At 35.8% G+C, this 12,923-nt stretch overlaps 1 protein-coding gene across 3 annotated transcripts in view; it reads left to right on the top strand.

Moving 5' to 3' along the window:
- The window catches only part of ATP2C1 (ATPase secretory pathway Ca2+ transporting 1), a 123,807-nt gene that overhangs the window by 36,221 nt on the left and 74,663 nt on the right, over window positions 1-12,923 (top strand). Inside the window, exons 1-3 of one of the 3 annotated variants that reach the window (XM_036332631.1) lie at window positions 5,880-5,958; window positions 8,679-8,789; window positions 10,618-10,734. In XM_036332631.1, coding sequence (XP_036188524.1) covers window positions 5,947-5,958; window positions 8,679-8,789; window positions 10,618-10,734 — 240 coding nt within the window. In that variant the 5' untranslated portion in view covers window positions 5,880-5,946. Of the gene's footprint in view, window positions 1-5,879; window positions 5,959-8,678; window positions 8,790-10,617; window positions 10,735-12,923 lie in introns of those variants that run through there. The other 2 variants (XM_036332632.1, XM_036332633.1) reach the window with 2 other exon arrangements.

Here is a 12,923-nt window from a genome sequence, read left to right as displayed (position 1 = left end):
AAGTAATTTTTCTTTCGTAATGTAATAATTCCTTTGTAATTAATACCTTCCTCTTGTGGGGTGGTACTTTGAAATTGCAAACATCTTGTGTCTCATCACAGCCAGTTTTTGCATCTATTAATGGTTCTTGCTGGCGGCAACTACCTATGTGACTTAATAATGATTTTGTTTCCCACATTCCTTCTATATTTATTAATTGGAATCCTGCCCTTTTTGCTCCATTCATTGATTGTCCAATTTATTTACATGTATTTTACTGTATGGGTTAAAATCTAATACTTTTTGCACAAATTGTTCCAGCTTTGGTTATTGAGAGCACTTTCAAATTTGTTCTTGTGTCCTTTCTGCAATGTTCCTATCATTTTGTGAACACTAATTTACTTTCTGGTACCACAAGGTATTAAAAGTGCAACCCATATTTTTCCTGTTTGCACCAGGCACAGAATCAACACTTTCTCCAAAGGAGGCTGGCTCATTTTATTGGAGAACTTTTAGAGGCCTGGCACGCGAAATCTCCGTGCCCTGCACACCCGCCCACCGCTCCATGCTCGCACACCCGCTTTACCCACACATGCTCTGCCCACCTGCCCCACTGTGCTCCCAGCTGAGCTCTCCCACCTGCCCACCCACTGGCTGCCAGCCTTGCTGTGATCGGAGCCTGAGGGCCTCGGGGAAGGGCCCGGGAGGTGCTCCATGCACCTCATGGTGACCGGTCATTTGGTTGTTTTGGTCGTGACGCCTCTTGGACTTTTATTATTATGATGGTATCTAGAAACCAAGATCTGCATATCAGGCATGCTCAGTATTATTGGGATGCCATTGTTTCTAGGTCCTCTCAGTAGATAGAGCTAGCAAATATTTGTATAGTAATAAAAATGTTGCTGGAGGAAATAGGACTCGTCTACAGTATTGCAGGAAATGCATTTCAGGGATATATGCATAGGAGGATTTGAGGTATAGTGGCAAGATTTATTGGAGCAAAAACAAAGGAAGGGCTTAGGCGGTCTCATTCACAACCTGGTGGCTAAGCTCCGACTCTCTGTGGAAGAAGTTCAGCCTCTGGGCCTGCACTTCTCCCCATCAAGCCCAGGAGGAGGGCCAGGACCCTGAGTTGCCATGCCATTAGCCCAGCAGCTGAGGCTCCAGTAGTCTAGTAGTCCCTGTTTCCATCTGGTCCACGGACAATGGTTGATGCTGCACTTTGGCCTGGGTAGCTGATAAAGGCAAAGAGCACAACTGTCTCTGGCCTTTTTTAAGCTTTAATTATATTTCCTTGGTTTTGGGAAGGAGTAAGCTTTCAAACTACCCAGTCTCTCCTGGATTTTCCCAGGGCTATGCTAGTGCCTTCCCCCAACCAATCATTCTCTAGGATCTTCCGGAGTTTTGTGTCCTTATTCTATCTGTTCTTTTTACCAGATTTCCCCAGGCTAGACTCCTTTTTGTGGTTGCCATTTTGGCCCCTACTGCACATGCCTCATAGTTTTGCTTGGTCACCTAGCATGCACCCAGCAAAGAAATTTCCCCACGTGGGGATTAATGTCCCTTTGGCTGAGAAATGTGGCGATTCCCTGGAGTGTCTGAAACTGCCCCTTCCTAGTTAATCAGGCTTAATGTCTGATTCCATTTGCTCCCTTCCTTTGTTAATACATACCCGTATATTTAAATTTTCTTATCTATCCATTTACATATATAAATTAAAAACTATGAATTCATACTGATGCTGCCAATTCCAGTCCTATACCACAAGCCTTAGTCTTATCTTTTTCCCCCCCTATCCTTTTCCCTTTTCTTGTTACTTCCTTCTCCAAAGGTGAGAAACCTGATTCTCATTCAAAAAATATTTACTTATTTGTTTAATCTTACTGCACACGTAAAAGTAGCTTCAGAATTGCTAATGTATTCCTTTGTGAGAAACATATTTTTAAACTAGAGTACAATCTTTGTTTTTAGCTTTAAAGTATAGTCATAATCTGTTTTCCAAAGTTACTTAGGTAATTTTTTCCCCTACCTACTTCTGTATGGTTATGTTACTCATTTATAATAAAATTAGGCCATTTATGAGCTGTTTGTATTTTATTTTAAGTTCTTCCCATATCCCGTTTGATTTTAATTTCTTAAAATCTTTTTGAAGTAAATGATGACCTTTTTTCTCCATCATTTATCTGTAATGAAGATCTTTTTAAAAGGACTAGGTATGCTTAAAGTTAGATACAGTTGGAAATGCTGGTAGTTCATTTGAAAGGAGCTGTTCTCTGGCATTCCCTTTAGGCTTACTCGCCTCATTCCTTAGTTACAGCTCTTATTTCTATATTTCCTACACGTGGGGATTTATTCTGTCTATAAATGCTTGGAATCAGTCCCCCAACTCATTCTTCTTTTGTTATGGTTGCATAATTTTAGACCCAAAGTCTCCTACAGACTGAATACTAATTCCCTTATTGCTGGGGTAAACCATGAGTTAAATTATTTTGCAGATCTTTATTCTTTCCTTTTCTTTTTTTTGAGTTATAATTTACGTACCATAAAATTTGCCATTTTAAGTGTACAATTGGTGGTTTTTACTATATTCACAACGTTATGTGCATTGATCTAATTACAGAAATTCCCGTCACCCTACAAGGAACTTATCCATTAGCAATAATTTCCTGTTCTTTCTTTACCCCAACCCTGGCAACCACTAATTTGCTTATTGTCTCAGTGGATTTGCCTATTCTGAATATTTCATGTGTGACCTTGTGTGTTTGATTGACTTCTTTCTTCTGTTCAACATTCAGCCACATTATAGCATGTATCCTATCTTTTTTCTGGTTAAATAATGTTCCATTGTATTGATATACCACATTTTATTTATCCATCATCATTTGATGGACATTTGGTTTCTATGTTCTGGCTATGTAGATAATACCGGTATTAATATTCATGTACAGGTTTTTTGTGTGAATGTATGTTTTCAGTTTTTTAGGTGTATACTCAGGATTAGAAGTGCTGGGGTATATGTTTAGTTTATTGAGGAACCCCCACAGAGGTTGCACCATTTTCATTTCCACCAGCAATGTTTGAGAGTCCCAATTAATTTCTCAGCATCCTCTCTAATATTTGTCATTTTCTCTGTGTGTTTTTTAATTGCTCTCTTGGGAGTATGAAATAGTATCATGTGGTTTTGATTTGTATTTTCCTAATTACTAATGATATCAAGCAACTTTTTATTTGCTTATTGGCTATTTGTCTTTGGAGAAGTTTTTTTTTTTTTATTTTATTAGTTAAGGTGGAGAAGTTTTTATACAAATCTTCTTCCCCTTTTGTAATTTTGATATTTGCTTTTTTGTTGAGTTGTAAGATTCTATTTTCTGAATACTGTATAGGAATGTATCGTATACCTATACTTGCACAAGCAAAGAGGTTTGTGCAAGGGTGTTCCTTGCACATGGTTGCAGATGGGCAAAAGATAGATGAAAAGGTGCTCAATCTGAGTAATGAAAAAAGTGAATTGAAATAACCATTTCATACTTATCAAACTGGCAAGGATTTTTAAAATGTAATGATGCTTACTTTTGGCTAGATTGCAAGGAAAATAGAAGCTCTTGACAGATGTTGGGAATTTATTTGACACAGTCTCTTTGCAGAGCAATTTGCAATAGCTGTGAGAATAAAATTTACAAACACCCAACAGTGTTATGATCAGGTTGGTGGCAATCAGGCTCTTTTACGGGATCATGAGGAAAGCATTCCAAGGACCCATGCATGAAAAATTGGGGTGTGGCAAGGTTTATTTGGGTGGAAATAGACCCCCTGGGTTTCCAATGTCCCATTTCTGTCGTCCCACCATGGAAAAAGTCTAACTTGATCATGTCATTGAGAGGATCAATTAAATTGAAGTACTACTATATAATGAAATGCTCAGTGAGCTATTAAAAAAAGGAGCACGTCAGTATGTGTGGTGAAATAGAGATCCAAGATGAATTGAGTGAAAAAAAAAACCAAATTCTAGTTATGTGGTTACCTTTGTAATTTAAAAACAACCAGAAAAAAGGCTTGTAACATACTTGCATAGAAAATGACTGGAAGTATACACAGAAAACAGTTAACAGAGGTTACTACTGGGCAGTAAGACTGAGGAGTTGGGCTTATTACATTAAACCTTTTCTTGTTACTTGCTGTTTAAAAACAATGAACAGGTTTTTATTTTTTTTAAATAATTAAAAATGACAGTAATCTAATTTTTAAAATTATAGTTTTCTTTTAGGAATAAGAATGTAAAAAAATTTGGGGAGGGGGGGGTCAAGTTGATTATTTTGTATATGATCCCTGTTGGTCTCCAGAGGTAAATGGCTTTTTTTTGGTGGTTATTTGTTTGCTCTACTGAAAATGGATTAGAATGAGCTCTTGCTCTTGGATACAAATATATAATAGCAATGAAAATCCTGTTTCATTCCAGGTGTTGTAAGTATGGGAGAAAATATGATTTATTATTGTGATTATAAACATGATTTGTGATTGTGCTGGTTTTTAATTTGCCAAATGAGGAATATTTAAGAGCTGGTCTACATTGGAGCCTGATTGTGTCACTGTTCTTTGTGTCCATGTTCTGGAACTTCCAGTTTCAGTGTGGAAGGTAACCTCTTTACAGTATTTCCCTTAACAGAGGTTACTAATTCGTTGTTAGAAACCTTAGTACCATAGACTAGCGATTTTCAACTCGTGTGCCTCAAGAATTTTTAAAACATTCAGTACCTAACTATTTAATCAGGGGCACTAACCTCTTTTTCCTTAGGTTGTCAAAATATGACAACAGCCAACACAACAGTTGAACAGTGTGAATGAATCAAAATTATACCTATTTTTTTTGTCAGATTGGCAAAAATATAATGTTTTTTGGTGTGCTGCAGAATAGTAGTAATTAGTTCATGTGTGCCATGAGATGAAAACGGTTGAAAATTGCTGCCAAACATAATAAAGAGCCTATGGTATCTCCCTGCACATTCCTAGAATCTTATAATTTGAGGGGACCAACTTCTTACCCTATATAAAAATCACTAGTGTTATCTACTAGTAAGTTTTGGTAATTGGAGACTATACTTTTGCCTGTTGACACTAGTTCTGGTCTTAATCTTGGCAGACTGTCATGTTTCATATAGTAGTCCTTAAATATTTGAAGATGCCTGTCATATCTTTTATTTATCTAGGAACTTTTATTGAAATTCAATTAATGACCATTCACTGCCTTTCATAATTCTCTAGGCCAAACATTTCTAATTTATTCTACCAATCTTCTTCTTAAGACCTCATTTCCAGAAATGTTACCACTTTGCAGTAGGCCCTAATGTTGGTCTAAACCAGGGGTGGGCAAACTTTTTGACTCGAGGGCCACAATGGGTTCTTAAACTGGACCGGAGGGCTGGAACAAAAGCATGGATGGAGTGTTTGTGTGAACTAATATAAATTCAAAGTAAACATCGTTACATAAAAGGGTACGGTCTTTTTTTTTTTTTTTTTTTTAGTTTTATTCATTTCAAACGGGCAGGATCCGGTGGGCCGTAGTTTGCCCACGGCTGGAACTGAATATAGACTCAAGGCGTGGATGGATTGTGTAGTACTCTGGAATCATTACTCCTTGGTCTAAAAGCTATACTTCTCATGATTCAGTTTAAGATGATTATATTTTTTCAGCAGTAGAGTTACATTGGGAATAATTTTACAGCTCTTTAAATGGAGTATGAGGGCAGCTTACACATGTGTTTATCTGGATTATCATTTTAGAGTCTTATGGTCTGGTACTTTAATAGTTGGTTTTTGAGTTTGGGTTTTTACATTTTTTTTAGTAAATATGTACTGTATGCTTTTACAAATGCAGTGATGGTGCTATGTTGCCTCTACTTATTGGTTCAGCCTGAAAAACTCGTTTTTCATTATGATGCAAGGTGGCTGCCCCTCTCCAACTTTGAGTTGATGTTATCTTGGGTAAGCATATTGTTTCAGTAGAGTTGTTGATAAAGTGTTAAGTAGAACATAATGGCTGCATTATCTTACCTTCCCACCAACAATATATGAGTTTAAATTTCTCTACATCCTCATCAACACTTGTTATTTTCTTTTTTAAAATTTGAATTAAAAAAAATTCTGGCCATCCTAGTAGTACATGCGAAATAGTATGTCATGGTTTTGATTTGCATTTCCCTTATAACTAATGCTGTTGAATATCTTTCTATGTGCCTATTGGCCACTTGTAAATATACAAATGGAGAAACTTCTCTCCCAATTTTTTGACCATTTAAAAATTGGGTTGTTTGTAATTTTGTTGTTAAGTTTCAGGAGTTCTTTATATACTCTGAATATTAAACCATTATTGATAAGTGATTTGCAATAATTTGTTCTATTCTGTAGGTTGTCTTCACTTTCTTGATTTTGCTCTTTGATGCATAAAAGTTTTTATATTTGATACAGTCTAGTTTACTGGTTTTTTTCCTCTTTTTGTTGCATGTGGTTTTTGTGTCATAGTTAAGGATCCATTGCCAAGATTCCAAGGTCATGAAGATTTACCCGTTTTCTTCTAAGAATTTCATGGTTTTAGCTCATTTAGGTCATTGATCCATTTTGAGCTAATATTTCTACATTGTTTGAGGGAGAGGCACATCTTTAATTCTTATTGTTAAGGTTGGTGTGTTGTTTTCTTAAAATTTAATATTAACCTTGTATAATATTTAGCCAGTACAACCTTAACTATTGAATACCAGATAGTTCTTGGAACTGGGCATTTTAGCTCTTAAAATATGTTCTTAATATTGATTCTTCAAGAATGACTCATACAGGGGCAATTGGAGAAAGGTTTGGTAAATTTTATTACATAAAAATAAATTTATTTTTTGCATGGCAAACACCTTACAGTCAAGACACATGATAGACTAGAAGAAAATATCTGTAACATATCACAGATAATAGGCTTAAGATCCCTAATATATAAAAAACTTAAAAATTTAAGAGAATAAACTATAATAACCTGATAGGATAATGAACAAAATACATAAAGGATAATTCCCCCCTCCCAAAACATATAAAAATGGCCCCTAAACATATGAAATGATTTCAGACTCATAATTAGAGAAATGCAAATTTAAATACACTGGGATACCATTTTTTAGCTATCAGATTGACAAAAATTAAAGTATAACAATCCATTTTGTTGGTCGGGCCACGAGGAAACACGTTTCTGATATGATAAATTAGTACCACCCTTTTTGGAGATTTTGGCAATATCCACCAAAACCATATGTATGTATTTGTCTTTTGAGCTATCAGGTTCAATTCTTGGATTTTTTCCTTAAGTTACAACTCCAACAATAATGAAACTCCATATGCAACATTGCAATCTCATACATAGGAGAGTAGTTGAATAAATCATGGTATATCTACATAACAGAGTACTATGCAGCTATGAAAAGAATAAAGGAGATATGTGAACTGATTTCTTAAATAGTAGATAAATCTCCAGGATATATTAAGTGAAAAATGGTATTTATAGATCAGATTACTTTAACAAGAGGAAATAAGAACGTGTACACACACCTGGGCATTTGTGTAAAAGGAAACAGGAAAGATACTAAAAATACAATGAGATTGGTAACACAAAGAGAGAAGGAAAGGATGGAGAGGATTTGACACTTGTCTGATTTTACCTGTTTTGAGTAGTTTTGACTATTAGTACTAAATTAATATTTCAGATGCTCAAATAAAATGAACAAAGGTAGGGGAGAGGTTGGGGAAAAATCCCAAATGGAATAATACAAGCAGAAACAAATGAACCTAACTGTATTTCAAATGAATAACAACTGTGCTGAAGGGTGGACATGGGGAAAACTAACCTAAGCAATGTTGCTATATAGCAATTTTGACTATTGTAGTCTAAGGCTATTGACAAAAAATAAAAATAAAAAAAATTGTAAGTAAAACTAAGGCTAAAGCCAAAAAAAACACCTGTGCACAAATATTGTTAGTAAATTTTTTTCACAGTGGTATGGGTAGAACTTCAAAACTACTCTGTGTTCTAGATTAGAGCAAATATATACTTACGAAGCTGCATATGTAGGCATCATGGTTACCATCATCTCTATGACTTGCTCTGCTTGTTTGAACCCCCTTCACTAGCTTGTGCATCCTCTGCTTGTATGGTCTCTTTTGCTTTTTGTTTTTCCCCTTGTGTGGTACTTTAAGTCTGACTTGCTGTCATGGTGCTTCGAGTAGCTAGGTGTCCTTTCTGGATAGTTAAGAAGTGAACTGACCAACGGGAGTAATTAAATGGAGAAAGCTTAGCTGTCCTTTTCTCTTGTCCCTTGTGTGAAACATAATGAGTTTAGAGGATTCTAACTACAGGGAATCATTAGGATCTGCTGGACAGGATATTTGTTTTACTTTTTACTCATTACATTGGTGTAAAAATAGCATCTTTTAAATTTAATGTGAAAATTATTTTGTGTTCTAGCTGGCACTAATTTTTAAAATGTACTTTCTGGAAAAATCAGGACATGGTTAGTATAAAATTACCTTAGTACTAGATACTCATTAGTAATAATTTTTGTTCTAATTGGGAAATAAGTTGCTGTCAACATTTGAATTTTTATTTATTCTAGACTGCATTAGAAATGTTTGGTATTTGCAAATATTTTCACTTTGGTTTGATTTTCTAGGTTGCACGTTTTCAAAAAATTCCTAATGGTGAAAATGAGACAATGATTCCTGTACTGACATCAAAAAAAGCAAGTGAATTACCAGTCAGCGAAGTTGCAAGTATTCTGCAAGTAAGTGCTTGGTGGGGAGGAAAGGAGTACCTAGTAAAGTCAGTCACTTAGACTCTATAGATAAGTGCTGTCCAGTAGAATTTCCGTGATGACAGAAGTCCTCTCTTCTGTGCTACCCAACATAGTAGTCACTAATTATAAACACGACTATTGAATACTTGGCCTCTCTAGATCATTAGCATTACCAGGACTGTTAGTACTATGTAAGGATTAGTTGGATTAGGAAAATAATCAACTTAATTATTAACATAAGTAGAATTAGGAGTTAATCTTTTTTAATGTGTTTTCTAAAGTAAAGTAAAAACTAATAAACTTTAATCTCTTTCTAATTTTGAAAAGCACAATCTAATGAAACATGAAGAAAAGAATATTTTTTATTTTTCCTTAAGAATTCACATATTTTAGTGATTGCATTAAAAATATTGGCTATCTCTTATTTGACGGTTTTCTTTTTTGGTTGTTGTATTTATATTCTGTTTTAAAACCACTTATTTTAAATATATTTCACTTTTGCAAAACTCTGTTATTGGAGTGTATTATAAACTTTGGCCAGAGAAACTATTTTAGGGGTGCAGGTAATTTAATTTTTTAATGATAGTTACTGTAATGAATCATGAGAGACAGTGGCTAAAGAATATAGGTGGTATTCAAAGAACATAAAATACCCCAAGAATCAGTTCATCTTACCTTCATTATTTTGAGTAATTTAGGAACCAAAAATTTTCTGCCTGAAATAATTATATAGTCGAAGGGCAAAGTTAATACTACTAATATCAAGGTTTTAATAGGCTTAAAGAACACGGAAGGTCATTATGCCTCATTGATTGTTCTTTTGGGGAAACTAATTCTAAAAAACAACAATGAAAGCAAAAAAAGCCAATTAGAATATAGTGATATTTTACTTTCTGTAAGAGTGGCTGGTTTGTATTCTTCTTTTTCCCCGTAGAAAACTATTTTTTTGTTGCTGTTTTTATTAATCCTCACCAGAGGATTTTTTTCCATTGATTTTTTTTAGAGAGAGTGGAAGGGAGGGGAGAGACACAGAGAGAGAGAAACATCAATGTGAGAGAGGCACATTGGTTGGTTGCCTCCCACATGCACCCCAACCAGGGCCAGGGATCAAGCCTGCAACCTAGGTATGTGTCCTTGACTGGAATTGAACCCAGGACTCAGTTCACAGGCTGATGCTCTATCCATTGAACCAAACTGGCTAGGGCGAAAACTATTCTTTGTTTGTTTGTTAAACACCAACTTGTTGCTTACATTAAAATTTTTTTTATTAAGGTATAATTTACATAAGCTACAACATACCCATATTTAGTGTACAGTTTGCATTTTGACAAAAATAACCACCACCACAATTAAGATATAGAACATTTTTATCACTCCCCAAACTCCTCCCCTGTGTCCCTTTGCAGTTAATCCCTCCCAGTGTATACCTCCGGCTCCAGGCAATCACTGATAGGCTTTCTGTCAGCATAAATTAGATCTGACTGTAGAAGTTCCTATAAATGTGATCACACAGTAGATGCTCTTTTTTAAAACTATTTTTATTGATTTCAGAGAAGAAGGGAGAGGGAGAGACAGAAACATCAATGATGAGAGAGAATCATTGATGGGCTGCCCCCTGCATACCCCTCACTGGAGATGGAGCCCGCAACCCGGGCATGTGTCCTCAGTCGAAATCGAACCTGGGACCCTTCAATCTTCAGGCTGATGCTCTATCCACTGAGCCAAACCGGCCAGGGCACACAGTAGATACTCTTGTATTTTTCTTTTTTTTTCTCTGCTAATATTTTCAATAACTTTTATATGTAAAATCTAATAGGCTGATCTTCAGAATGGTCTAAACAAATGTGAAGTAAATCATCGACGAGCCTTCCATGGCTGGAATGAATTTGATATCAGTGAAGATGAGCCACTGTGGAAGAAGTATATTTCTCAGGTGAGATACTGTTAATAGTAGTTCCCTTTGCAGATGTCTAATTTACACCCTTTTTATATTAGGAATGCTAACATTTTTTAAAGTAATATGGACATCTTAGAAAAAAATTTTAAAGTAATATTAGAAAATTAGTAAAAGTAAGTTTGACAATTTGAATTCAGATCACCTGGGTACATATTTTACCTTTATTTATACTATCTGTATGACCTTTATTATCCTCTGAGCCTTGTCTATAAAATGGAGATAATAATGGAGGTAGTAAGCTATCGATAGATGATAGCTGTTTTTAATTACATTTTATCAATAGCTTAATCTTTTCCGAAAAATGTATTGTAAGATTTTTTTCTTACCTTGATAACAAGTTATGTTAGTGTGAAAAGCTGCAAGAATCCTATGGCCAATTTTCCACTAGTAGGGTTAGTTTGCCAGACAAATTTTTTTTTTTTTAGTAAAGACAATTTTTAATGTCTTTTAACCTGCATCATGGGGTTGCTGTAAGAATGAAATGAACCCAGTGCCTATAATGTAGTTAAGCACAAACAGTAATTAATAGTAAATATCACTTGTCAATCATAAAGCATTAGGTGACTCTACTCCTTTATGGAAAACCTAACATTTGTTGAGCCTGTAAGTCAGCGGTTCTCAACCTGTGGGTCGCGACCCCTTTGGCGGTCAAACGACCCTTTCACAGGGGTCGCCTAAGACCATCCTGCATATCAGATATTTACATTACGATTCATAACAGTAGCAACATTACAGGTATGAAGTAGTAATGAAAATAATTTTATGGTTGGGTCACAACATGAGAAACTATATTTAAAGGGCCAGAAGGTTGAGAACCACTGCTGTAAGTGGTGTCCTTAATACTATGACAGCTTTTTTAGAGGGAAATAAAAAAAGACCATGGGCTTTGTCCTCAGTGTGATGATAACATCTGACATTGAAGAGGGTTTTATGGTTTACACAGTTCTTTAATATACATTCTTAGTTAATTCTTACCACAATCTTTGGTATAAGGTGCTATTTTATTAGATGAAGAACACTTAGGGCTTAATGAGATTAAAAATCACACAGAAGTGACAAGAGCTGTATTCAAATTGGGACTCTGACTCAGTCAAGTGTGTGGTTTGTCAGCCCTGAGCCACATTGCACTGGTAGTTTTATTTTGCTAGAGCAGTGATTTTTCAGTCCTCTATGCAGTCAGGTCACTTGTGGAGTGCTCTAAAAATGCCGAAGCCTGGGCCCTATGCCCAGAGATTCTGATTTAATTGGGGTGTGAACCTGGGCATTTGTTAGAAGTTCTTCACATGATTCTGATGTGAAGCAGGGTTGGAACCACTGTCCTAGGGAATAGAGCCCTAAAGGGAGTGGGAGGTGGTGACGTCTCACCTCAGAACTGTGGTAACCAAGGGCTGGGGGTTTCTGCTGGATAGATTCTTTGTAGTTTGGTACTTTGAAGTTTTGACAGCAGCTCGCGCCACCTCATCAGTGAAGGAGATTCTGGCAACAGAGTTGTGATGTTTAAGGAGTAGGGTGTCCCACTGGAAAAATTTAGGGTGGCTCCGATGTTTGGTCACTTAAGTGCTGCCTGCTTGGTTGGTGCTGTGGTCTTGTTTCTTCATATACTACTGGCTCTGCTAGAATGGGTGTCAGAAAAAGCAAACTTGGGAAAAGGCTGCTTCCTTTTTGTAATCTGAATTGTAATCTTCACTAATTTACTTGGTATAGGAATATTGAGGACTGTTTTAAACTAATAATTTAGGTGTTCTACCCAGTGTTTAACTTAAATCTTTAGCTTAAAAATCATTTTCCACTTATTCTAGCTTTAGTAGGAACATATGTATGTACATATAAAAAATCTAATATGTAAAATACATGTTTACTGTAATAAATTGGTAATTAGTTTTTTTAATTCTCACCCAAAGACATGCTTCTTATTGAATAAAGAGATAGGAAGATAGAGAGAGAGAGAACGATGTGAGAGAGAAACATCTGTAAGTTGCTTCCCATACATGCCCCTACCAGGGATTGAACTTAAAACCTGGGTATGTACCCTGACCTAGAATCCAGCTGGCCACCTCTTGGTGTACTGGCTAACACTCTCACCAACTGAGACACACCAGCCAGGGAGGTAATTGGTTTTAGATATTGATATTTAATTTTCTTTTTTTCTGAAAGATGTTATAAAG

The sequence above is a fragment of the Myotis myotis genome, unplaced genomic scaffold, assembly GCF_014108235.1.
Source record: "Myotis myotis isolate mMyoMyo1 unplaced genomic scaffold, mMyoMyo1.p scaffold_m19_p_13, whole genome shotgun sequence".
In the NCBI taxonomy this organism is placed as follows: domain Eukaryota; kingdom Metazoa; phylum Chordata; class Mammalia; order Chiroptera; family Vespertilionidae; genus Myotis; species Myotis myotis.
This window is presented reverse-complemented; position numbering and strand designations above follow the sequence as displayed.